Source organism: Podospora pseudopauciseta, chromosome 1, assembly GCF_035222475.1.
Source record: "Podospora pseudopauciseta strain CBS 411.78 chromosome 1, whole genome shotgun sequence".
NCBI lineage: Eukaryota > Fungi > Ascomycota > Sordariomycetes > Sordariales > Podosporaceae > Podospora > Podospora pseudopauciseta.
The window spans coordinates 8,853,353-8,875,076 of record NC_085892.1 but is presented as its reverse complement, the minus strand read 5'-3'; the positions used below and the strand labels follow the sequence as shown (position 1 = coordinate 8,875,076).

Below are 21,724 nucleotides of genomic sequence, written 5' to 3'. Positions count from 1 at the left end.
CAGTGAAAGTTCCTTCGGATGCCAATTTGGTTAGCTGAGGTTGTAACCAACGTGGCTTGGCATCTACACCATAACATAAGGGGTCTAGCAAGGCTGTCAGACCTCGGTCCTGACCACCACACCACATCGTCCGAGGGCATGGACAAAGAAATCTATGAGTGCAACGCTAAAAGTGCCGTATCAAAACATGTGTCTCAGGGTAAAGCAGGCATCCGCCAAGCGTTTGTGATCAGATTGAAGACCAGACGTTGAACCTGATGGTGACTCTTTGGTGGTGTTATCTGGTGACACAAGACACAAGTTCCACGCATTCGCCCACTCTCAATGCGGCTATGGTAGTGGTTACCTTTACCAGATTCACTATTGAATTTGCTAGTATATAAGGGAAGAACCCTCCTTGTTGGTTTTCTTTCTCGTATTCCCTCTGTCAATTGACCTTGTTTTCGTCACGCCATTGCAACATCACCCCCTGAAACCCAACACCGTGAGTAGGATCCAGCCCCTCCAAGACATCACCTCAACCACCATTTGGGAAAGACGGGAGGTCCTTCATGACTTCCAGCTTTTACTGAACAGCTGCCTGTTCGCTCCCGCCCTCCAAGAAAAGAAGCTCAGGCAGTCTAGAACACTCACGCCCGCACCTGCCTTCCCTTACTGCACATCAAATACCCGACCCCAAGCTGTAGCTCCTCATCCGCTTTCTCAGACTGACAGAAATTATCCCCAGTGTACACCCCAGGTCCTGTACTGTACCCAGTCCATCCAAGTGCAACACACAACCGGCAGCCATGGGCAAGTCCAAAGTGGTTACGGCCGTGTTTCGAGCCCTCCAGGTATGCTATCATGATGCTGTGGCCTGTCCTGTCCTTAGTGTTGTGGTTAACAACGGAACCTGGAATAGCTCATCCTATCAATCACGGTCCTGGCTTTGACCCTCACCTTCCTCAAGGGCCAGGTATATGGCGACCCCCCCACCACCACCAAGTTCACCATCTTCGTTGCCGCCTTCACCATCGTCGTAGCCGTGGCCAACCTCCTCGGCGCCATCTGGTGGACATGGCTCGAGGACATTGTCCCAACGATTGCCCTGATGGCTCTGGACGGTATCGCCGCATTGTTGGTCATCGCAGCCGGAATCGTGAGTATTCATTCCCCCCGTACCGCCCTCGAGGCGGAGTGCTAATGCGGAGGAACATCAGGCTTGGTCGATTGGACTCAAGGATACCCATGGCTGCTCATTGGGGGACGACGACGGCAGAGGCCTGTATTTTACCGGTCTCATCAACGGAGGCTTGATTGATGTTGGCGGACCGCAGCCACTTGCTGGTTATCTGCGCGAGGAGGACCTAAAATCCCCGGATTTGGCATTCAGTAGGCTCCAAGGATTGTGCCACAAAGCTGTCGCGAACCAAAGTTTGATGTTCGTGGTTGGGGTTGCGCTTTGCGGCAGCCTGATCGGGTTGAGATTCTGGAGCTACAAAAGGGGCGGACAGAAGACGACTTATGTGTAACCACCTCCCACGGCCCCTTGGGTTGCACACCGACGACAAACTGATGAAGTGGGGATATAGACAGGATTACGGCTGACAATTATGGTGAAGGATCTAATGCAGAACGAATTATGGTATTAAACTAATGCAATGTATCATCTTGCGCTCATTTCTCATGCAGACAACCTGTCCTTTGTCGACACATGTACTCGAATCACAGCAAAAGGTCGGCATTGTTTGGCTGCCCCTGTGCAGAGTAGACTGGTACCTGGGCGTCAAACTGGCTGACCACATACCCGCCTCCATGCCCCTGATCCCCAAATCCATCTTGTTGTCTGGTGTGTTGCTGCGCAAAGTAGGCATCCGCGTCTGATACGGCCGCACTCATATTCCCTTGCCTCTGGACCGCCTTGTCACTACCGAACCCGAACCCGCTCAAACTCTTGTTCCCGTCATCCCCCGGCTGCCTCAAACCAGGAACGGCCACCTCCTGACGTTGCAGGCACGGGCTGTCGTGCAACTTCTTGGGCCGCGCATTCCTGAACACAGTCTGCACCGGCTTGAGATACACTGTAGCCAGGGTGCCCACGTTCAAACACATCTCCTCGAGGGTTTGCGGGTCCAGCTTCTCGCTCTCGGCAGTGATGGCTGGCTTCTCGCCCATGACCACCCTTTTAGCCGCCTCCATGTCTGTCGACAGCAGTCTCCAGTACATGTACGCCCTGTCTCGCAGGTCGGGGTTGTCTGTTTCCTCGGTGGCCCATTTGAGAACCTTGGGGACCAAATCCTGGCCCTTTGTCGGCCGTTGGATAAACAACTTGACTGTAGCGGTCAAAAGGGCGAGTTGAACCTCGACGGGCTCTTCGGAAAACGAGTCCAAAAAGTCTTCCAGCAGCACGTCCGAGTTCTCGATGCGGGAGGCGTACTGGCCAATGACCCAGACCATGGCCGCCTTGGCTTCTGGTTCGTCGAGGCTGTCGAGATGCTCGCACAGGGTGCCGATGATGGACTCGTACTGGTTGGGGTATTTGCGGAAGATATTGCGGATGACGACCGTGGCTTCTTGGACGATATAAGTAACCTTTGTTGACACCAATTCCAGCAGCAGGTTGATGCACCGGCGCGCGGCGGGTTCAATCTTGATGGCAAGCTTTCCGATCGCTCTAACAGCCTTGCGGACAAAGTGAACGTCGATTTCGGTGGCGTACTCTCGCAATTCGGTCAGGACTTCGTCAATGTTCTTTTCGTTGGCCAGCATAAAGATGAGCTCGAGCTTGGTGACCTTGACGTAGATGGGATCGTTGTATTTGCAGAAAAAGACGCGGATGTCGTTGCGCAAGACTTCGGGGCGGCGCTGTAGGATCAAGAGGGCGTTCCTCAAGGCCAGGTACTGAACCTCGGGTCCCTTGGCCAACAGAGTGACGAGCGGTGGTGACAGTTTCCTGCAGAGGGCGGAGATCTGTTTTTGGTCGGCAATGTAGTTCATCAGATAGAGAATTACTCTGATGCAGGTGAGGACAACTGCTGAGTTGGAGTGAGAAAGTCGAGGTGCTATACGCTCCGCCAACAGGGTAGCTTCCCCTGCTTCTTGTGGAACATACGACATGAGGGCTTCCAAGATGTATGTTTGGCCCCATCTGTCAAATCTGTCAGCACGTCCCTTCCCGAGTATGCACAACTCTGGACTTACTCTGAGCAATCTGGCAGAATGGCAACCATTTTGGACGCATTGCTGTAATCAATGGTAAGTTTGATGGCGTCGCTTCTTTCCCAGATATCCATCAGCCCAGCCAAGGCGCTGGCAACTACTGTCGGGTTGTCATCCCTCAGCAGGCCGTTTAGCCTGTCAATCAAGTCTGACTTTTCCACCATGTGCCTGTCATGATCATACAACTTGGCGACAGTGTACGCAGCCGTCTTGCGCACATACGGATCAGAATCCCGGAGAAGCTGCTTAACAATGGGCACTGTGGCCTCGACAAACTCTCGCACATGGATATAAGACATTGTCCGCAAGGCCAGCGCTCGTACAAGAGGGTTAGGGTCTTCCATGTCCTGCCCATATCATCAGCACATCAACAACCAGAAGGTCGAAGAAAGGGGGTCAACCAACATGTTCCAGAACAGGAATCGCCTTCACTGCTACCTCGGGGCGCATTCTCGCATAGTTGACCAAGAACAAGAAGCACATCTTTTTGATTTCGAGATTCTGAATGCCCATGCACCCAATAATATCTGGAAACAGGGCCACCATATCGTTGTTGCTCATGGTCATATTGGCAACAATCTTTTTCAGCGCGATCTTTTTCGTCGTGAAATTCTTGTCCTTTTTGCTGCCGCTGTTCAACTCGAGGCGGAGCTCAGCGACTTTGCCCTGTGGTCTTTGTAAGTAAGTGGACGGAGGAAGATATGCCATGAACATCTTGAAGGCTTGGTGTTCATGATGTCGTGTTTCTGGTTGGTATGGGTAGAAGAAACGGCATGTGCTGAAAGGTGGTGAGGGGCAAGGAATGTAGGGTAGCAACACGCAATGCGATAAGGCGACGATGTTGCCCTTGGCCAGTCACCCAGAAGCCATCCGTACAGCTCAGCTTGGTTGGGTGAGATGGCTTCCCCCGCAAACCCGGACCAAGACCGCCAAACAAGGGATTGTGTGCTTACCCGAGCAAAAAGCTTCGAATCTCCTCCCTGTGCACTCGCCATGTTTGCTGTCTCGGATTGTTCCTTCTTTTCTCTCACAAAATAATTTGATACAACAACGGGGCGGACCCCTCACACCAAGCCCTGGAAATGCTCTGCTCTCGTAGTCGTTTCCGTGTCTCTCGTTCTCTTTATGATAGACGCGCCAAGCTGAAGCTGGGTTCGGCAAGTTCTGGACTCGAAGGCGATCGCTTGTTCGGTTCGCGCGTGGAAGTCAAGCCGGCAAGATGGATGCTTGTAGCTTTCGATCTCGTCGCGTCACTATTCTTGTATTGTTGTTAAGAGCCCGAGTTGGTGTTGGTTTTGTTTCGTTGTTGTCTGGCTCAGGCGCCCCAGAAAGTACCGGACTTTGGAACCACCGGAATTACCGTTCTTGCTATCCAATTCGAGATTCAGCACAACGTCGGACGCTCAACGGTCGCAAAGTCGGTGGCGGTTTTAACTTGCGGCTCTGCCGGGAGCTCGATAGATGCGTTTAGTCGGTTCCGATCCGCTTGAGTCGGGTGGTTGCGTGGATCTCTCCTCGGGCAGTTGTTCAACAATGGAGGCCCCTGAAATTCAAATTGCGCCAGGGCCAATTCCAAGTCAAAGCCAATGTGGAGAATTGGTTCTGTGGGGAGTGGGGGAGCGGGTCCAGAACAGCAACGGGGATCCACTGACACGGGAACAAGCATGGTCCGCCAAGAGGCTTCCTGAAATCCATCCTAAAGCACGGACGCCATTCAATCTAGACATCACCTTCAACATTCAAGCCTCCAGGTCAATCAACCACCATCGCGACGCGCACTCCTTGACATCATCCCACCACAATGCCAGCTACAACGTTACCGCCATGGGCGATTGAGCTCAAGAACCCCCCACCATATAAGCCCAAATCGTCGATCCCCGACCCCACTGGCTATCCCTCTTCGCAACCCTCAAACTCCAAAGTACGTCCCGCATCTCACAAAACTACTGTGCCTGGCGCTTGGCTAACTGCTGCTGTTGCGTAACAGAAAGACAAGAAAACTGCCCCCAAACGCGACCCTCCATCTCCCGAAGAAATGGACACCCTCAAACTCAAAAAGGCCTGGGAGGTTGCCCTCGCCCCGATCAAGTCTCTGCCCATGACCGCCATCATGATGTACATGTCCGGCAATTCGCTCCAAATATTCAGCATCATGATGATTGTTATGGCTTTCAAGAACCCTATTATGGGAATACTCGGCACGAACCAGGCGTTTGAGCGGTTCGAGACGGAGACTAACAAGGGCAAGGTGCTGCAGGTGAAGCTCGTCTATGTGGTCATGCAAATCGTGGCGCTTGCGCTGGGCGTTTGGAAGGTGAATGGGATGGGACTGTTGCCTACGACGAGGAGCGACTGGTTGGCGTGGGAGGCGCAGAGGGAGCCGGTGGAATTTGCGGTGCCAGGTTTATGAAGCGAGCACGCTATGTATCAGTCAACATGGAAGGGCAGATCATGTGTGATCAATTATGTATCGGCAGCCTAGAAATAGATGCGGTCTTCATTATCATGTGTAGGAGAGATGGTCTTAATCTCAAGGCAATAGGTCTCCTCAGACTATCTCGTACTTTGTTCTCTTGAGATCCTCGAAGCCATGACGCAACAAGTCTGTGGGACAGAACCAAACAGTGGATGGACTCCGAGTGGTCCAGAAAGCTGGTGCTTGTTTCAAAGGGTGATATAGTTGGCTCCTTAGGTAGCCGTGATAACGGCCTCTAACTGGTTCGGGGTAAATGTTCTAGGACGTCCCTGACCTGCAAATGAGGAGTCGTTGCTGGCGAGAGCCACGTCAAAGTGAGCGACTTACCATTATCCACAAGACCAAGCGCCCAACCCCAGGACAATGTCAGCTCCCAAAAGAGGAGTGGCCTGTTTTCTTCTTCAACTTGAGAGCATTTGCCAGTGCATGCTGGGCTCTGGGGTGGGTGGTACTAAAGAGATACCTATCTTGGTTTTTGCATAACCGAGGACAATAGACTGGATCCCTAGCAGTAGATGGTAGGTTTGTCTTGACAAATGAGTTGGTCTCCGGCACAAACCACAGAATACTAAATTTATTTTTTATCAGCGCGCAGCCAGACCAGAATCTTGAAGAACCAGATAACATATGCAAGTTCTCATCCCGTGCGTGAATATAATGCCAGTCTAAACGTTTGGGGCGCTTAATAGCTTCAAGCATGTTGCGTTTGCACCTCTCACAGATCCCTATGGGATAATCTACTGGCATCATACATGCATCCTGTCGGACATAAGGTGATTGGGCACTCCAGTCACACCTATCCGGTATGCAACTCCGCTTTTCATACAGTAAAGGTTTTACAATCTGTTTTCAACAAATAAACGCAGATACTCCAACACTTGAAACATATGAAAAAACCTCTGTCAACGTTGCCTTTCATTGAGGTTGACACACTCTCCAAAAGGGGTTGAACTGAGAGCACAGTGCAGGCAGAGAGTGCCATATTTAGACACAGCCTAAAATGTAGTGTTTCCCGTCGGGCACAGTGTGAACAAGAAAAGAAAAGCGCTTACAAGCGCCGCCGCCAGGTCCAGGCCAAGACCCCTGGCCTGTCAAGCTGGAAACGGGCACTGACGTATCTGATGGGCGATCGCTGGAACTTGAGGTGGATGAACTACCCTCCCTGCACCGTGACACCTCCAATTTCCTGCTGTTGAATTAGAGCAACTGACATCGATCTCCTCCTTAATTCTCACCTTCCCTCTGAATATCGATACACAATTGCGCTCCCGCGATGTGGTTTTGAGATTCTCACTTACACCAGTTTGTGTCGGGCAGCTCCTTATCGATTACGAATTGACGTCATTGAAGACATCGCGACGGGTTCTCAACCAACAGCAAATTAACAAACACCATAACTACACCACAACGTCAGCATGCTCAGCCGTCGCCTGTCTCGAGACACCGGGCTTCGGACGGTCCATTCTTTGCCTTTTCGGGCCAGAATATCGGCATACCCAACTAGAATAGTCTCCCCTTCTCAACGACGCATCGTTTCCAACCTCCCCTCCTCACGGACCACGATCCTTAGAACCGCTCCAGACTTCAAGACCTTCTTCACCACACCACCCCTGACGTTAACCCACCTCCGTCAATTGTCTACCACAACATCCAAAAACGCACCCAAAACCACTCCAAAAGCCCTCAAATACGCCTATCGTTTCGCCGCCTGGTTTGGCTCTTCCGTGTTATTCGTCTCCCTCGGTGTAATTGGTTTCTTCGTCTACGATGCCACCACCTATGTCGACCACGCCTCCAACAAGTCCGACCTTACCATCTCACAGCTTGCACTTAACCCCCGACGGGGTGGGCCCAAGAACCTTCCCATTTTGGAAGTATTCATCGACGATGAGGATGACGAGGACCGCAAGCGGCAAAAGGACAAGCCAAGACTGGTGATCTTGGGTGGTGGGTGGGGAGGTGTGGCGCTGCTGAAGGAACTGAATCCTGAGGATTGGCATGTCACCGTTGTCAGTCCTACCAATTACTTCCTGTTCACGCCCATGCTGCCCTCAGCCACTGTTGGAACATTAGGACTGCGGAGTTTGGTCGAGCCGATACGGAGGATAATCCACGGGGTTAGGGGCCGGTTCCTGCGCGCCAGGGCCGAAGATGTCGATTTCAGTGCGAGATTAGTCGAAGTCAGCCAGGTGGACTGCCATGGTGTTGAACAGAGGTTCTATGTGCCTTACGACAAACTCGTGGTAGCGGTGGGTTCGGTGACGAATGCTCACGGAGTTAAGGGGCTGGAGCACTGCCATTTCTTGAAGGATATCAGAGACGCCCGGGAGATCCGCAACAGGATCATTCGCAACCTGGAGCTGGCTTGCCTGCCAACAACCAGTGACGAAGATCGCAAGAGGTTACTATCGTTTGTGGTCAGTGGAGGCGGGCCAACTGGGGTGGAGTTCGCGGCGGAGCTGTATGATCTGCTAAATGAAGACCTGATCCAGTTGTTCCCAAGGTTGCTGAGAAACGAAATCTCAGTTCATCTGATTCAGAGCAGAGACCACATTCTCAACACATACGACGAGACACTTTCGACCTATGCCGAGGAAAGGTTTGCCAGAGATCAGGTTGAGGTCTTGGTCAACTCGAGGGTCAGCGAAGTGAAGGAGGACAGCATCGTATTTACACAAAAGCAAAAGGACGGAACAGTCATCACGAAAGAGCTCCCCATGGGGTTCTGTCTATGGTCCACTGGTGTCTCTCAGGCAGATTTGTGCAAAACCTTGAGCGGGAAACTGGGCAAGGCGCAAAACAACAGACATGCCCTTGAGACAGACACACATCTAAGACTGAACGGCACGCCTCTTGGAGACGTGTATGCTATTGGGGACTGCGCCACTGTTCAAAACAACGTCGCCGACCACATCATTTCTTTCCTCCGAAGCATCGCCTGGAAGCACGGTGTTACTGACCCCGAGAAGCTTTCCCTGCATTTTTCCGACTGGAGAAATGTTGCCGAACAGGTCAAGAAGCGGTTTCCTCAGGCGGTGGGACATCTAAAGAGGCTAGACAAGCTGTTTGAGGAGTACGACCGAGATCAGTCCGGTACCCTGGATTTTGGGGAGCTGCGCGAGCTGCTCAAGACAATCGACAGCAAACTGACCAGCTTGCCAGCGACGGCGCAAAGGGCCCACCAGCAAGGGTCGTACCTCGCTCACAAGTTTAACAAGCTGGCACGGGCGGCTCCAGGGCTAAGAGCCAACGAGATTTCGGACGGCGATGTGGACGCGGCGGTTTACAAAGCATTTGAGTACAAACACTTGGGAAGCTTGGCGTATATTGGTAACTCGGCGGTTTTTGACCTCGGAAATGATGGGTGGCGGTTCGCTGGCGGTTTGTGGGCGGTGTATGCATGGAGAAGCATCTACTTTGCTCAAAGCGTCAGTTTCAGGACGAGAGTGTTGATGGCCATGGACTGGGGAAAGAGGGCATTGTTTGGGAGAGGTAAGTTGTCCCTGCCTTTATGAGAATGGCTGTTGGCTGACCTTAATGAAACAGATTTAATGAGCTACTGAGCTTCCTGCTCTGGACACTTTTGTCCTCTTGAGTTAGGGAGGGGGCTTTTTGCTGAATATACCTTATGAGTGAAGCCATTTTGTATCATAGACCATGCAAGCAAGCCTAGCGTGGCGTTCAAACAGAGGGGTCTCTATTGTTTTGTTACAGCTCAGGCTAGAGAAGGCCAAGGAGTGAATTCCAAAACGTTTCCATGAAAACACGCAGTGGATGAAGCCTTTAGCTCATAGTTCAGGGTATGATAAAGCTGTGTTCAATGCATATATAAACATGGGACAGACCTGCCCCGGCACCATGCTACCGACTCCATGTACATTTAGATGCAAACACTTCAGCAACGGAAATACCGCCTTTCAACCCAGCGCTCCTCGGCATCAGTGCACAAATTACCCACCACCACAGAAATGTCGGGAAATACTTTGGTGAGCCTGTGCAAACCCATCCGGCCAGCACTGTAAGTGACCAACACAATTCTCTCTTCCTTGACACCGTGGTCAACAAGAACTTGCACGGCCATGAGCGCCGAACCACCAGAGCTCATCTGAGCGTCGAGCAGTAGAACGGCCGAGTGTTCAGCGATGTCCTTGGGGAGGACCTGGTAATGCAACTCGGGCTCTCCAGTGCGGATGTTGGACTGAATCAGCACGCGACCAGTCTTGCAGTCTGGGATTACGCGATGCAGACCAGCCTCAAGAGCCGCGCCGCCCCTAAGAACAACGACGGCGGATACCTCGCCTGCCGGGGCGAGGCCGCGATATGGGAGGTTTTGAGGCGTGGTGATGGTTTTGGATGTAAAGAAGACGTTGTTTAAGGCCCTGTAGTAGGCGTGAGACTCTGGTTGGAACACGGTAGCCTACAAGAAAAAGGGACAACTTACTGCTCAACTAGCAGGGCAGCAAGGCGGTCGAAATAGAAGATGAAGTCCTCTGACGAGGTGTCGATGTTGTGTATGATGGTGTTCATGCCACGCATCTGAGACGTTTGATTCATGATGTGAACTTTGGAGGTTAGGGGCTCTGAAAGAGCACCGATCTCGAGGCGGGTGAGTGCCGCACGATGATGAGTTGACTTTTCGAGAAGCTTTTGCTGGATGAATTGGGTAACCATGGCTATGACAGTTAGCTTCAAGGGATGCATGGTTATACCATGGGCTGAATGAAGTTGGACGTACTCATGGCAACCTGATTTTCAACACCGCGGGGGACGATAATATCGGCCACTTTGCGCTGAGGATCGACATACTGATACCAAGTTAGCAAGAATCCCAAGGTGAGCGGAGCATGATGCTTACCCGTTCGAAATTGGGCTTTACAAAGGAGAACCACTGCTTGATGATACCTTCAACATCACGGCCTCTCTCCCGCTGATCTCGGAGAACTGTAGCTCGTTAGATTCTTGAGCTCTTCCATAACGAGCCGATTCACTTCAAGGGAACCTACTTCTTCGGGACAGGCAGGTGTCTGCGTCTGCTTCACAAAAGATCTTCACCCATGTTAGTACTCGAGATGTAACTCTGAAGATTGTAAGACGGAAATTACCTTCATGTCCAAGAGCTCAAGGACTCTTGGGTCATGAAGGGCGAAGATTCCTTCAAGAATCAAGACATGAGGTGAGTAGATCGATGTGGTTTGTTCCATGCGAGCGTGCTTCTCAAAAGAGTAGACTGGAATATCCGCGCGTTTGCTAACAACATCTGATTATCAGATAGGCTCTTTTACAGTTCATGCCTACGGCCAACGTGAGAAGAGAAGGACTCACCCCGCTTTCAGGTCTCGCAGCCGGTCTACCAAAACGTCAAAGTCCAAGGCCTGGGGTGGAAACGATCCTGGTAAGTCTGCCAATCCTGGATCCCATTCACGAGAATGATTTGTTGGAGGTTGTCTTCTTACATCTGGCGCATCAAAGTCGTATTCACAGCGGAACGCTTTTCTCGACGCTTCTTCATCGAGGGACTTGTAGAACGAGTCCTAGCGGATATGAACAAAGCATGAGTTTTTATTTTGTTTCTAGCCTGTACTTTCTTAAGCCCAAGACTTACAATGGACAAGATGACAACCCACGGCAGGTTCAACTTGTTAACGATGGCCTGCGAGAGAGTCGACTTTCCAGAACCCGAGCTGCCGGCGATACCGATGATGCTGACATCGGCCCATGGTGGAGCATAGTGCGCCCTCTTTGCGATAGTGCCGTCGACTGACGAGGTACCAGCAGTGCCGTTGGTCTTCAGGTTCATGACAAGATCTTCCAGCTGCGGCGTGCCGGGGGCGACGGGGATGGTGGAAGGCATCTTGGACCAGAGCGGTGGTGGTTGTGAGGGGTAATATAGGTTGTACCTTAGTGTCGTGAGGGAGGAACAGGTTGTTACGGGAATCTCATTTGCATTTGTGCCTCGCGGTGTGAGGCTTGAAGCTTACCTTTTGCCCTGCTTTGCTGGCCAAACTATAGGCGCAAATCCATGAAAAACTTAACCTACCAGGTAGAGGCCGCTTTTTGGTCCGTTCTGGCTGGTGAAGGCAGAGGGAGTGCCCTGCTTTGTTTGGAGCCATGGGTGCCTCAGGTGCCCTATTGCCCCTCGCCAAGCATCAGGTTGGGAAGGTCCTGAGGGTTATCTGTGGCCATCAGCGCTGCTTTTTCTACCCACCGAGTACAGTGTTACAGCATGGGAATTCGCACGGTGCCACTTTTGCCCGGCTTCTCTTTGACCCTGACCGAAAGAGCCCCCACAGAGAGACCCGTAAACGACTCCACTGGGAGCTCGGACACCTCTGCCTCCAGGTTTTCACCTTCAACTTGAGCTCTCTTGCAACTTCCACCTCCATTCCCAACAATTTTCTCTGGTCAAACCGCCAAAAACACCGCAGTGCAACCTGACTTCAGGTGCACCCAACGGCAGATGTGAAGCACAGCGAGCCAGTTTGCACATGTCCAACTGGCAGGCCTTTCAGCAGCAGGGGCACCTCGATCCCGATTTTGCGTTCAGAGAACACATCTTCGCCCAGTTTCGACAGGCAGCGCAGCGTCAATCGCAGGCTGCCCCCATGGTATGTGCCTCTTGACAACCTTGCTACGCAAGTTCACACGCTGACTTTCTCAACCAAGACTTCATCCACGGCGACTGCTACTCCTAAATATGCATTCGAGGCGCGCGTAGGCGACACCAAGACCCCCAAAAAGTTAGTCACCTTGCCCCCGCTTCCTTTGCCCTGGCAATATGATGATCGCATATCAATGGGAATCTCTCTGATTATCCATGAGGAGAAACTCTGCATTTATCTCGTAATCTCTGAACTGCCTCTTTCTTAACCTCGATTCCTTGTCGCTTCACTGCTCTCACATGACTCGGTTCCGTGCTGACAGAAAGCCCAGTGACATCAACGCTTTGATCTTGGACTACTTGACGATGGAGGGGTACCCAGGCGCCGCTGCCAACTTCTCCAAAGAGGCAAACCTGGCGCCACAGCAAGCGGACCCCTCCATCAAGACAAGACAAGAGATCCAACATGCCATTCACAGCGGGGATATCGAGACGGCCATCACGGCCCTGAATGCCCTCGATTCTGATGTAAGTCTTTTGATCTTGTTCACACCCCGTTGCTATGATTTGACACAGAGTTTCATGCACCACGCATAATAGGCCTTCGGGCTCTTTGCTGAGAAACACCCACCACTTTATGAGCGCAACCTACACACATTTGATTGTCTTGAAATTGCCTGTTTTGAGTCTCTAACGTGCATATCAGATACTGGATAAAAACCCCGAGCTTCACTTTTCATTATTGCGTCTCCAGCTTGTGGAGCTCATCAGGCAATGCTACGGCGGTGATATCACCCCCGCCTTGGATTTTGCCACACAACAGGTGGCTCCCAGGGCGTCGATAAATGAACAGTTTCGAGTTGATCTCGAAAGAGCCATGTCTCTGCTGTTCTTTGATCACGACTCGAACCTTAGTCCCGAACTGAAGGACCTGCTATCATCAGACCTACGCAGAAAGACCGCTACCAAGGTCAACGAGGCGGTCTTGGTCCGGCAAGACCAGCGCAGAGAGGCCGCTATCCGGGCTCTGGTGCGTATGCGTGCCTGGGCTGAATCATCAGCCAGATCGTCCAAGATCAAGGACCTGCCGCCTGACATCGACATTGGGCTGAATGGGGAGAACGCAGTTGAGTTTCAAGGACTCACCGAGACGAATGGACATGAACCAATGATTACGACTTGAAGATGAACCACGGGGTGGAAGATGACATGATATCCTCTTTATTTGTTTTGGGCATTGGCAGCGTTGGTATTTTATGAGTAAGGGAACTGTTTCTTCCGCGGATTTGTAGGCATTTTGATGGCGTCATTGGGCAACACGGGCACTCGGCAACGAGACAATCGGGCAATACAGGACTTGATTATCATGGTTGGCTCAGCTGGTTATTATACCAATACTATTTTAGCAGACCGTCATGTGGGCGGTGGTATGTTAAAGCGTATAATACTGAGAATCTTTCTTGGATCGAAATTTATCGTTGAAGTGTTTTGTGATCTATGATCTTTCTGATTCGAGGCCGCGAAATCCATAAGTCTGTCTTACGATAGACTCTTCAAAATCTCACCAATACCATGTCCTTGGTTTTGCTCATCAATCCTCTTTGTAATCACACCATCTGGCCAGCTTACGATACTTTACTCAGGTCAAGCATGTTTTGTTCACATGTATAGTTTCACACATTCAGGGGTTTGCCATTCACACCTCCGGACAACTGATAGCTTCTCAAGCTTCTGAACCAAAAGGTCCAGAATGTAGCTCCGGTGTGTTGACCGCATCGAGCTTGAGCCAGTCAGCGTTCACCTACCAAGAAAGGCTATATGCTGATATGACTGCCAACTTTTCTCTGTCCTGTATCATGGGCAAAGTCTTGGGTTACCGTGTCAAAGTTGCAAGCGCCATCTTGCACCAGCTGAACGGAGCAGTTGCGCGTCAAAAACACTCCAGTTCTTTTCAGCTGACCATTCTATAACTACAACAACACACATTCGCCGCTTCAACATGGATGGTCACACCGTAACCCCTTTCTTGTTCCGTGATGTACATTGACGCCCAGCCTCGCTCTTTCCCCCTTTTATTTAGTCCTGACGATCTTCAACTTACCGGGCGAGTAGGTAAAGTTGTTGGCGTACGCCTTGGGTGTGAAGGCACGGGTGTTTGGCTCCTGGACAAAGTACTCGTATCCCTGTTTCTCGGCAAAGGCAATAGCATCCTCCTTGGACTTGAAGGTTAGGTGGGTGCCCTGCATTGAATCGGCAGAGGACTGCCAACCCATGAGGGGGTTCTCCCATCTGTGGCCCTTGCCGAGGACGTCCCAGTCCATGCGCCAGCGGGAGCCCTTGGCGGTGCCGGATTGGGTGGCTGGTTTGGAGGGTTGGTAGATACTTTGGAAGACGAAGTTAGACAAATGCATCTTCCATAGAGGCGTAGACCACAGGACAAAGGGCCAACAAACCGGACTGTACGGGCTTGCAGCTCTAGGGGGGCGCCAGAGATTAGGCCGGCAGGGAGAGTGAGGTTTTCTTCGGAACCATCCTGAATGGTCTTGGGTACTGGGGTGAACATCCTATATCACCCAATATCAGATATCAAGTTGTGCATGGTTATAGAGATCCATATCGAAATAGTTATGGAGGGGTCGTACGAAGTGGCCTGGTCAACAGGAACGTCATAGTCGGGCGCATTCCGCTGAACAGGGGCCAGGTCCTCTGCCTTGGCTTGCTTGGGAGCCACGGCGGTCGAAGAGGACGAGGGGGTAGAGCTCTCGAAACGGCGCGAGGCGGGGAGGATGCTCGATCGGGGCGAGAAGGTTGCTGTGCGCAGCAGTCTGGCGGCGGCGGCGGCCGTGGAGGGGCGTAATGAGGCCATTATATGTTGGTGTACTGACGAGGATGGCTGTGGTCGTCGTCGAGGTGAGGGACAAATGAAGCTCGCACCGCAAGCTTCCAGCGCAAAGCTTCAATCGATGGGGGGCGAACTCACAGGTCGTCAGAGCTACTGGCTTGACTGGGACCTGGCTGGCTGGTGCTTGCGTCGAGGTGCGGCTTTTGACCCCACTATTGGTGCTCTGATTGGCCGACCGGAAACAACCGTTTTGCGCAACAACATTCTTGCTAGCCGGATGATTGGGGACCTTGCGTTTTCCCGCAGCCCTTCCCAGTTGGACCTTAACAGCTCAATTCCGTCAATCGTTGCCGACGACGACGACACTTCGCTCCATTCGACCCGAGCCGACTCCTTCTTGTATCGAATCCGAAATCGCGCGAAAGCCGCGATTACCCCTCTGCCAAAATGAGCTTTGTCACTCGCCGGGCGCTTTCGACCCTCATCCCCCCCAAGGTAAGATCCGGATGGATAGGGAGGACTGCAGCCAGGTAGGGAACCTTGCTAACTCACTTTTGCAGGTCGCTTCCCCCAAGGTACGTCTATTTTAATTCACTCCGACATTGCGACTCGACACTGGAAAGCCAAATGGGATCTGGAAAGTTGGTGGCGGGGAGGGGAGGGGAGGACTCTGAAGTGGAATGAGGGACGACGACATGGACGACGGGATATTGTTGGACAGAATACGCTTGGAAATGGAGAATTCGGACAGGTCAACAATTTGAAAGGGGTCATTAGCTAACGGAGGAAACTAGGCCATTGGTGCCAACCCCGATGCCGTCCGCATGCAGCGTGTCGTCAACTTCTACTCCAAACTTCCCCGTGGCTCCGCCCCTGAGGTCAAGCCCACCGGTCTCCTCGGAAGATACCAGGCCAAGTACTTTGGCAAGAACCCCAGTGCTGCGCGTAGGTATCTCTGTATCTGTCGGCGACACGACAAGAGGGAGTACCAAATGCTGATCATGTCATAGCCATCGTCCACGCCATTCTCCTGGTCCTGATCACTGGTTACGCCCAGAACTACTACTTCCACCTTCGTGAGTTTTAAATGCAAAGAGCTCGGGAGTTGAGGCTTGCTCTCTAACAAATAATAGGTCACCACAAGAACAACGCCCACTAAGCTACTCAGCCGGTGTTGTGGAAGATGACATTCCGCTTGGAATTGACTCGGGTGTGTATATAACCTGTTACCGAATAGAGTGAAGTGCCTACGAGACACTTAGCAACAGAGTTGTTTCTTTTGTGATGTCTCTGCTAGCTGCCTGGGATGGCGCTCTACCAAGTGGCCAATGGTGCAGCCTACGGTCACTGTAACCCGATTTCAATGGAGATGAGGGTCGGATATTCCCAGCTAGGCTCAGAGCCCTTGCGCGAACTTGCTGTTCTACATAAGGTCCAGTCCGCTCGCTAGCAAGCAATTGGGAGGATGCGCGAAACACCACCTGTACAATCAAGAGGCCGAATATCTTCAGTCCTAGTGATGCAGTTCCCTGATTTTTCATGAGCAAGTTTGGCATGTGAGCTCTACGTAATCTTTCTGTTTCTCTGATGACGGGCATTGCGGAATATATCAGGCATGACACACAAAAGGTCAAGACCATGGTTCAGCCTAGGAAGCGCGATGCCTCTCAGTCGAAGCATGATTGCTAGAGGCCCTTGGTGCAGAGATACTGTACATTTATTCGACTAGGACTGGCAATGAACAATCTATACAAACTTTGCCAGATCCTGAACTCAAACATATAGAGATTTTCCCTTCATATATTCGCTGGCTCGGGACTGGTTGTCTGTGGAGGGTCAGAGAGTAGATCTTCAACAAAGCACAGACCACCACCCAGCGCTAAGCCCGAAGCGATGACCCCGGCAGCTCTGACCTCTGGTTGCCAACCGACCGAGTCGTCAGTGCTGCAAGTGGGCAAAAAGACCTCCGACCACCAGCCGCATCGCCTCACAGGACGCTTCCTGCCCTCTCTTTCTCCAACGACCCTTACCTCACTCCCCCACGACGACCCAAATATTGACCCGCGACCGCGAGGTATCACCGTTCTCAATTATCCCCAGCATCTTCAGGGTCAAGAGGTACGTATCTCGCTCCCAACTAGACCGGCCGGGCCAAGTGGGTTGCACACGGCGAACAAAAGTTGCGAGTCGACCTGGCTCAGTCCCTCCGTTGCGCGAGGCCCAGCCTTCGATCTGCTCCGCGCTGCACCCTCGAGCAAACCACTCCCCTTGCTTCCTGGAGCTGACCGGAACCCACCTTTTTTTTCCTACAGAAAACATTACAGCATCGTCTATCTGTACGCTACGACGGCCTAATCTGTTCTGCGCCGAACTGCGATCGGACTATTCCCATCCACGATTCGAATCCACGAGTATTCCACGCGGATGATGGCCACTGAGTCACCAAAACAACGATCCGATGAAGCTACCATAACTTCTGACGCCCAACCCGTGAGTCTCGAGAGCTCCCCCCCTTCTTCTCAGGCGCACCCCGCCTTTGCTGACTGTTTGTTTGCGCATGTGTACAGTCCACCAAGGTCGATACTAACCCGGAAAATGTCGACGTCAACCGAACGCACATGAATGGCGCCTCGACCGACGACCTTGCAAACAAGCATATATCCGACATTATCGATGATCTTGTGAACTCGGCCGAAGTCAGTGTTAGTGGAGGGTCCGACAACGAGGCGTCTAAAGATGGCTCCAAGGGCAAGGAGGACGGCGCCGGTCATCCTAGACCTTCGTCGACCATCAAGAAGCCAGCGCCATTCAAGGCGATCAGTGTCAATAAGACCTTCCTCCACCAAAAGGGCACGGCGCCTCCTGCTCAGACCAAGCCGTTGGAGAAACCTACCGTCACCCTCAGCTCCTCCCCGACCCCATCCAGCACTTTGAGTTCATCTCGACCCCGATTGGTTGCCAAGACCGGAAGTGGCTTGGTTGCAAAGTCCTCTGGCGCAAACGGAGGGAAGTCGGGATCGGCTCCAGACGCAAACGCAGTCTGGAACAAGAATCGACGTGAGCAAGCATCATGGAATTACATGGCAGTTGTTGCTGTTGTGAGTAGTTTGCTAATACATCTTCACTAGCCGCACCCCCACCGGAGCCCAAGAAATATACGGATGAAGAACTTAAGAAGTATGGCATCCATATGGCGAGCCGCCTTGGGCCCGAGGACATCAAAGGGGAGAATAACTGGGCAGATATAGAAGATGACGACGAGGATTGGACCCCCGAGGCCATCGTTTGGGCTGACGGAACGAAAACTACCATCCCACATATCGATGACCATCATGCAATGCCAGCTTCTGCTTCCGCGCCCCAGGCAGCGCAAACAGCATCAACGGGCGAGTTGGCTGTCCGGCAAGCATCACGAGAAAGTGAGAGTTCAGCCAAAACGAAAGCCTCGGCCCTTGTTGCCCCACCGGCTACTGCTCCCGGTCCTGGTCCCGCACCTAAGACCCATGTACTTGGTGGTGGTAAGGGTCTGGTGTTGAAGGGTGCTCCCGAGAAACCAACGCTTGTAGCGAAGCCGCCTCCCCCGCCCGCCGCGATAAAGTCTCCATGGGCTACAATACCAAAGGTCGACAAGGTCTCGCCGATAGCAGCACCAGATGTGTCTGGCCCGCCAGTTTCCAGATACCCTCCACGTGATCCCGCCCTTTCTGGCGACGCTCGCCTGGCGCCCAAGGAGATCGCTGCCGATGATTTTAGTAGGGCCCCATGGCGCGATGGTCCACCGCACAGCAACAGAGAATTGTACAACTCGCAGTCTGGCCGCTATGAACCCGTTTCTGATCGCCGGGGTACGGTACGCTCTGATGTGCCACCGGGTCGACAACCAGCGGTCTTGCACCGGCCTGCGCATTATGACCAGCAAGGGCCTTTTGAACCTTCTGGTCCATACCAGGGAGCCAGGGATATTGAACAGCCTGGGCCTTATGGCCGACGCCGTGGATCGTCCAATGTTAGTGGCGGTAGCGGAGTCCTGCACCGGCTTAAGACTCTCGAGCATCCGATGCCACCCCCAGAGCTCATCAACGCAAGACGTGGGTCTATGACAGTCGGCAGCGATGGCCCAGCTTCGCCACGCAACTTTTCACCGTCCGGCGGTCCTCGTCATCCCCAAGGCTGGGCTCCCCGAGCTTCTCCTGCGATGACACATGCCATTCCATATCATCAGGCACCATCCGTGGCCAGTGTACAGGATGCTGCCCCCGCAGCCATCCAACAATCCCCACTTGTTCCCGCGGCAAGCCTTGTTGGTGTTACTGAGCAGGATATCGAATTGCAGAAGAAATTGATGAGGGAAAGGCGCGAGCTTGCCCTGAAGCGTCGTCAAGAACAAGAAGCGAGAGAGGAGGCCGAAAGAAAAGAGCGCATTCGCGCAAAGTTGGAAGCGATGGGTCCTGCCCCTGAATCTAAGAGCGCCAAGATGGCCGCCGCCAAGGACCACCCTCCAGCTCCAGCTCAACCCCGTGAGCCTGTCACGCAAAAGCCCACAGAGACTCATGAGCCCAAGCCGAAGGAGGATGTCGATCCGGGTGCTGCACCCGAACTCGAACGGAAGCCTGAAGCTCTGCCAAATGGATCACCGGTGCAAACCCTGGCAACTCTGAACAGCATCGACGCACAGCCGCACACCCACGCCCACCCTTGGCCGAGCACAGGCAAGCCCATTGAGCGCTATCAAGCGACTCCCACCTGGGGCCCTCCACAAGCTGGACCTGCTAAAAACGTTTGGGGCGCTCCGAATAACAATCGCACTCTGGGCAACGGTACATTTGTTTCTGATTTGGGTACTACACAACTCCCGCATCAGCTTTCGAGTAAATCTGGACCTGGTCCTATAGCACCGCCAACCAGCGTACGCGGGGCAATGGCTCCTACAACTCGTTTGCCGCCGATTGGGCCCCCGAGACCTGGACCCCGGAGTGAACAAGCTCATGGAGGAAATGCATCAGAGCCCAGGCAGACTGCCTCCTCCGCCTGGACTAACAGCGCCAGCACGATAGGCTTACAAGATGAACTGTTTGCCAAGATGCTGGGCGATTCCGCCTCAGAGCGGGAGCGTCGTCTCAAAGAATCTGGTCGTGGATTGAATGACCAACCGCCTATCAAGGATACTTGGCGCCCAACGAAACTTGATGCTGACGGCAGGCGGATAGAAGCTGCCCCAAAGCAGACGGTCAAGATTGGCTCAGAACATGCTTGGGGCGCCGCTGCCGAGGTGAAGGCCACGGCCTCTCAGCAAGAGCCGTTGGCGTCGAGCAATGGCCCGGCCGAGTACGGCCACCTTACCCAGAGTACTATCAATACTCGGGATATCTCGACAACTTCGATCCTCGGTGTCCCGACTGCACCCCAGCATGCTCGTGGGTCTCGTTTCTTCCCCCCTTCCCGTGACGTTCGTCTGGGGAGTAGCATGGAAGTTTCTCGGCCCAAGTCACCGTCTCCTCCTCCACCAGACATGGTGGGTCACCCTGCCTTCGATGGGGATGTTGCCCATCCCCACGTGTCTCTGCCTCGTCCTCAACCCGTTGTTCGACTTCCTCCATCCGCATCTAGCGACAGGAGAAGCGCCACAGCCGTTGGCCAAGGCAAATCCCACGTTTCAAGTTTCGCTTGGGCCAAAGAAGCTGCTTACAAGGAGTCTGAACACCCCCCCGCTGGATCAAACGCAGGCAATCGTCGGCCATCATTCAACAAACCGGAGAGTGCCTGGCAGGCAAGGTTTGACAATCTGCTCGGTGGGCGCAAGGCTCACTCTGTCAACCCCAGGTCGCCCGGCCTCAGATTCGGAGATGAACCTGTCCACATGGCTTCCGAGCCATGGCCTAGTTCACCTTTCTCTCACCCCTCTTCACCGCTCTCTGGCAAGGATGGATCCGTAACCACAAAGGGGATGGCGGAAGACTGCTTTGAGGAGCAAGAGATGGGATCGTTGCCACCAGTGAGGATTCCTAACACAGTATCCGAAGCGGCATGGCAGCCGTCTCCCACGCCTAAACCTCTCCCGAAGAAACTTTATGCAGTTCCTTCGAGTGCTGATTCCATCACTTTCCCGGTGCCCATGTCCGGGGCTGGCACTATATGGTGCGTGTCCTTTCCCGGAACCGAGAGGAAGGAGATTGTGGTTCCCTACGGGCGGAACCGCAGCAACCCCCGCCGTGGTGGTCCGCGTGGTGGCCGGAACACCACTGCACCCCATTACAGGCAAGGAGGCAAGGGACGAGATACACCATCGTCCTCTGTTGATCAAGGCTCGAGCTCCACGGGTGCCAATCCCTCGCATAGTCGAGGAAGTCGTGGCAGCTATCGCGGGCGTGACAATTGGTCTCGTAACACCCCAGCACCCATTCAAACATAGAGGAAGTGGGTGGATGCTGACATGGTGGCAAAACGGGCCAGCACAGTGGTATAATTCTTTCTTCCTTGGTGCCGTCAACTCCGTTCTATCGACAAGTAGAAGTCGAAGCACGATACCACGGCACTAAGTATGACGGTTAAGCGATATACTGGCCTTTGTTATGTTGAACCTGTGGCCTGAGATGCGGCGGTCCTGTACGAG

At 53.0% G+C, this 21,724-nt stretch overlaps 9 protein-coding genes across 9 annotated transcripts; 6 read left to right on the top strand and 3 right to left on the bottom strand.

Annotated features, from left to right (window-relative positions):
• Nucleotides 1–359: 359 nt before the first annotated feature.
• Nucleotides 360–1,633, top strand: QC763_124230 (uncharacterized protein). The gene is made up of 3 exons (XM_062908988.1): nt 360–833; nt 902–1,138; nt 1,200–1,633. The coding sequence occupies exons 1-3, from the start codon at nt 789–791 to the stop codon at nt 1,509–1,511; spliced, it is 594 nt and encodes a 197-aa protein (XP_062772168.1). The 5' UTR covers nt 360–788; the 3' UTR covers nt 1,512–1,633.
• Nucleotides 1,575–5,089, bottom strand: QC763_124220 (uncharacterized protein). The gene is made up of 4 exons (XM_062908987.1): nt 4,152–5,089; nt 3,604–3,864; nt 3,181–3,545; nt 1,575–3,127 (listed from the first exon to the last, which is right to left on the bottom strand). Exons 1-4 carry the CDS (start codon nt 4,191–4,193, stop codon nt 1,705–1,707), a joined length of 2,091 nt encoding a protein of 696 aa, XP_062772167.1. The 5' UTR covers nt 4,194–5,089; the 3' UTR covers nt 1,575–1,704.
• QC763_124210 (uncharacterized protein) lies at nt 3,436–5,806 on the top strand. The gene is made up of 2 exons (XM_062908986.1): nt 3,436–5,119; nt 5,186–5,806. The coding sequence occupies exons 1-2, from the start codon at nt 5,000–5,002 to the stop codon at nt 5,606–5,608; spliced, it is 543 nt and encodes a 180-aa protein (XP_062772166.1). The 5' UTR covers nt 3,436–4,999; the 3' UTR covers nt 5,609–5,806.
• A 999-nt stretch (nt 5,807–6,805) lies between these two features.
• On the top strand, nt 6,806–9,390 carry QC763_124200 (uncharacterized protein). The gene is made up of 2 exons (XM_062908985.1): nt 6,806–9,166; nt 9,221–9,390. Exons 1-2 carry the CDS (start codon nt 7,090–7,092, stop codon nt 9,235–9,237), a joined length of 2,094 nt encoding a protein of 697 aa, XP_062772165.1. The 5' UTR covers nt 6,806–7,089; the 3' UTR covers nt 9,238–9,390.
• On the bottom strand, nt 9,353–11,801 carry URK1 (Uridine kinase). The gene is made up of 9 exons (XM_062908984.1): nt 11,277–11,801; nt 11,128–11,205; nt 10,997–11,046; nt 10,777–10,921; nt 10,678–10,720; nt 10,530–10,615; nt 10,410–10,479; nt 10,116–10,347; nt 9,353–10,053 (listed from the first exon to the last, which is right to left on the bottom strand). The coding sequence occupies exons 1-9, from the start codon at nt 11,523–11,525 to the stop codon at nt 9,570–9,572; spliced, it is 1,437 nt and encodes a 478-aa protein (XP_062772164.1). The 5' UTR covers nt 11,526–11,801; the 3' UTR covers nt 9,353–9,569.
• Nucleotides 11,603–13,744, top strand: QC763_124180 (uncharacterized protein). Its single transcript, XM_062908983.1, is given in 5 exon segments — nt 11,603–12,279; nt 12,338–12,411; nt 12,605–12,800; nt 12,979–13,633; nt 13,646–13,744. 4 exon segments carry the CDS (start codon nt 12,160–12,162, stop codon nt 13,453–13,455), a joined length of 867 nt encoding a protein of 288 aa, XP_062772163.1. The 5' UTR covers nt 11,603–12,159; the 3' UTR covers nt 13,456–13,633; nt 13,646–13,744.
• A 451-nt stretch (nt 13,745–14,195) lies between these two features.
• On the bottom strand, nt 14,196–15,781 carry NdufS4 (ndufs4 NADH dehydrogenase Fe-S protein subunit). The gene is made up of 3 exons (XM_062908982.1): nt 14,915–15,781; nt 14,726–14,836; nt 14,196–14,654 (listed from the first exon to the last, which is right to left on the bottom strand). The coding sequence occupies exons 1-3, from the start codon at nt 15,136–15,138 to the stop codon at nt 14,345–14,347; spliced, it is 645 nt and encodes a 214-aa protein (XP_062772162.1). The 5' UTR covers nt 15,139–15,781; the 3' UTR covers nt 14,196–14,344.
• Nucleotides 15,373–16,669, top strand: ATP17 (ATP synthase f chain, mitochondrial precursor). Its single transcript, XM_062908981.1, has 5 exons — nt 15,373–15,609; nt 15,675–15,689; nt 15,909–16,059; nt 16,125–16,190; nt 16,248–16,669. Exons 1-5 carry the CDS (start codon nt 15,562–15,564, stop codon nt 16,271–16,273), a joined length of 306 nt encoding a protein of 101 aa, XP_062772161.1. The 5' UTR covers nt 15,373–15,561; the 3' UTR covers nt 16,274–16,669.
• Nucleotides 16,670–17,073: 404 nt separating this feature from the next.
• On the top strand, nt 17,074–21,523 carry QC763_124150 (uncharacterized protein; the record flags this gene model as incomplete). Its single annotated transcript, XM_062908980.1, has 3 exons — nt 17,074–17,604; nt 17,682–18,171; nt 18,243–21,523. Exons 1-3 carry the CDS (start codon nt 17,539–17,541, stop codon nt 21,521–21,523), a joined length of 3,837 nt encoding a protein of 1,278 aa, XP_062772160.1. The 5' UTR covers nt 17,074–17,538.
• Between the last annotated feature and the right edge of the window lie 201 nt (nt 21,524–21,724).

Coding starts and splice junctions, on each gene's coding strand:
- QC763_124230 (XM_062908988.1), top strand. CDS start 789: ATGGGCAAGTCCAAAGTGGTTACGGCCGTGTTTCGAGCCCTCCAG. Junction 834..901: donor CCGTGTTTCGAGCCCTCCAG/GTATGCTATCAT, acceptor AACCTGGAATAG/CTCATCCTATCAATCACGGT. Junction 1,139..1,199: donor TGGTCATCGCAGCCGGAATC/GTGAGTATTCAT, acceptor GAGGAACATCAG/GCTTGGTCGATTGGACTCAA.
- QC763_124220 (XM_062908987.1), bottom strand. CDS start 4,193: ATGGCGAGTGCACAGGGAGGAGATTCGAAGCTTTTTGCTCGG. Junction 3,865..4,151: donor ATTCGAAGCTTTTTGCTCGG/GTAAGCACACAA, acceptor CAAAGACCACAG/GGCAAAGTCGCTGAGCTCCG. Junction 3,546..3,603: donor CGATTCCTGTTCTGGAACAT/GTTGGTTGACCC, acceptor TGATATGGGCAG/GACATGGAAGACCCTAACCC.
- QC763_124210 (XM_062908986.1), top strand. CDS start 5,000: ATGCCAGCTACAACGTTACCGCCATGGGCGATTGAGCTCAAGAACCCC. Junction 5,120..5,185: donor CGCAACCCTCAAACTCCAAA/GTACGTCCCGCA, acceptor GTTGCGTAACAG/AAAGACAAGAAAACTGCCCC.
- QC763_124200 (XM_062908985.1), top strand. CDS start 7,090: ATGCTCAGCCGTCGCCTGTCTCGAGACACCGGGCTTCGGACGGTCCAT.
- URK1 (XM_062908984.1), bottom strand. CDS start 11,525: ATGCCTTCCACCATCCCCGTCGCCCCCGGCACGCCGCAGCTGGAAGAT. Junction 11,047..11,127: donor ACGACTTTGATGCGCCAGAT/GTAAGAAGACAA, acceptor TTTCCACCCCAG/GCCTTGGACTTTGACGTTTT. Junction 10,348..10,409: donor TGAAAATCAGGTTGCCATGA/GTACGTCCAACT, acceptor TAACTGTCATAG/CCATGGTTACCCAATTCATC.
- QC763_124180 (XM_062908983.1), top strand. CDS start 12,160: ATGTCCAACTGGCAGGCCTTTCAGCAGCAGGGGCACCTCGATCCCGAT. Junction 12,412..12,604: donor GACACCAAGACCCCCAAAAA/GTTAGTCACCTT, acceptor CAGAAAGCCCAG/TGACATCAACGCTTTGATCT. Junction 12,801..12,978: donor TGAATGCCCTCGATTCTGAT/GTAAGTCTTTTG, acceptor CGTGCATATCAG/ATACTGGATAAAAACCCCGA.
- NdufS4 (XM_062908982.1), bottom strand. CDS start 15,138: ATGGCCTCATTACGCCCCTCCACGGCCGCCGCCGCCGCCAGACTGCTG. Junction 14,837..14,914: donor CCTGTTGACCAGGCCACTTC/GTACGACCCCTC, acceptor TGGGTGATATAG/GATGTTCACCCCAGTACCCA. Junction 14,655..14,725: donor CTGCAAGCCCGTACAGTCCG/GTTTGTTGGCCC, acceptor CGTCTTCCAAAG/TATCTACCAACCCTCCAAAC.
- ATP17 (XM_062908981.1), top strand. CDS start 15,562: ATGAGCTTTGTCACTCGCCGGGCGCTTTCGACCCTCATCCCCCCCAAG. Junction 16,060..16,124: donor CAAGAACCCCAGTGCTGCGC/GTAGGTATCTCT, acceptor ATCATGTCATAG/CCATCGTCCACGCCATTCTC. Junction 16,191..16,247: donor GAACTACTACTTCCACCTTC/GTGAGTTTTAAA, acceptor AACAAATAATAG/GTCACCACAAGAACAACGCC.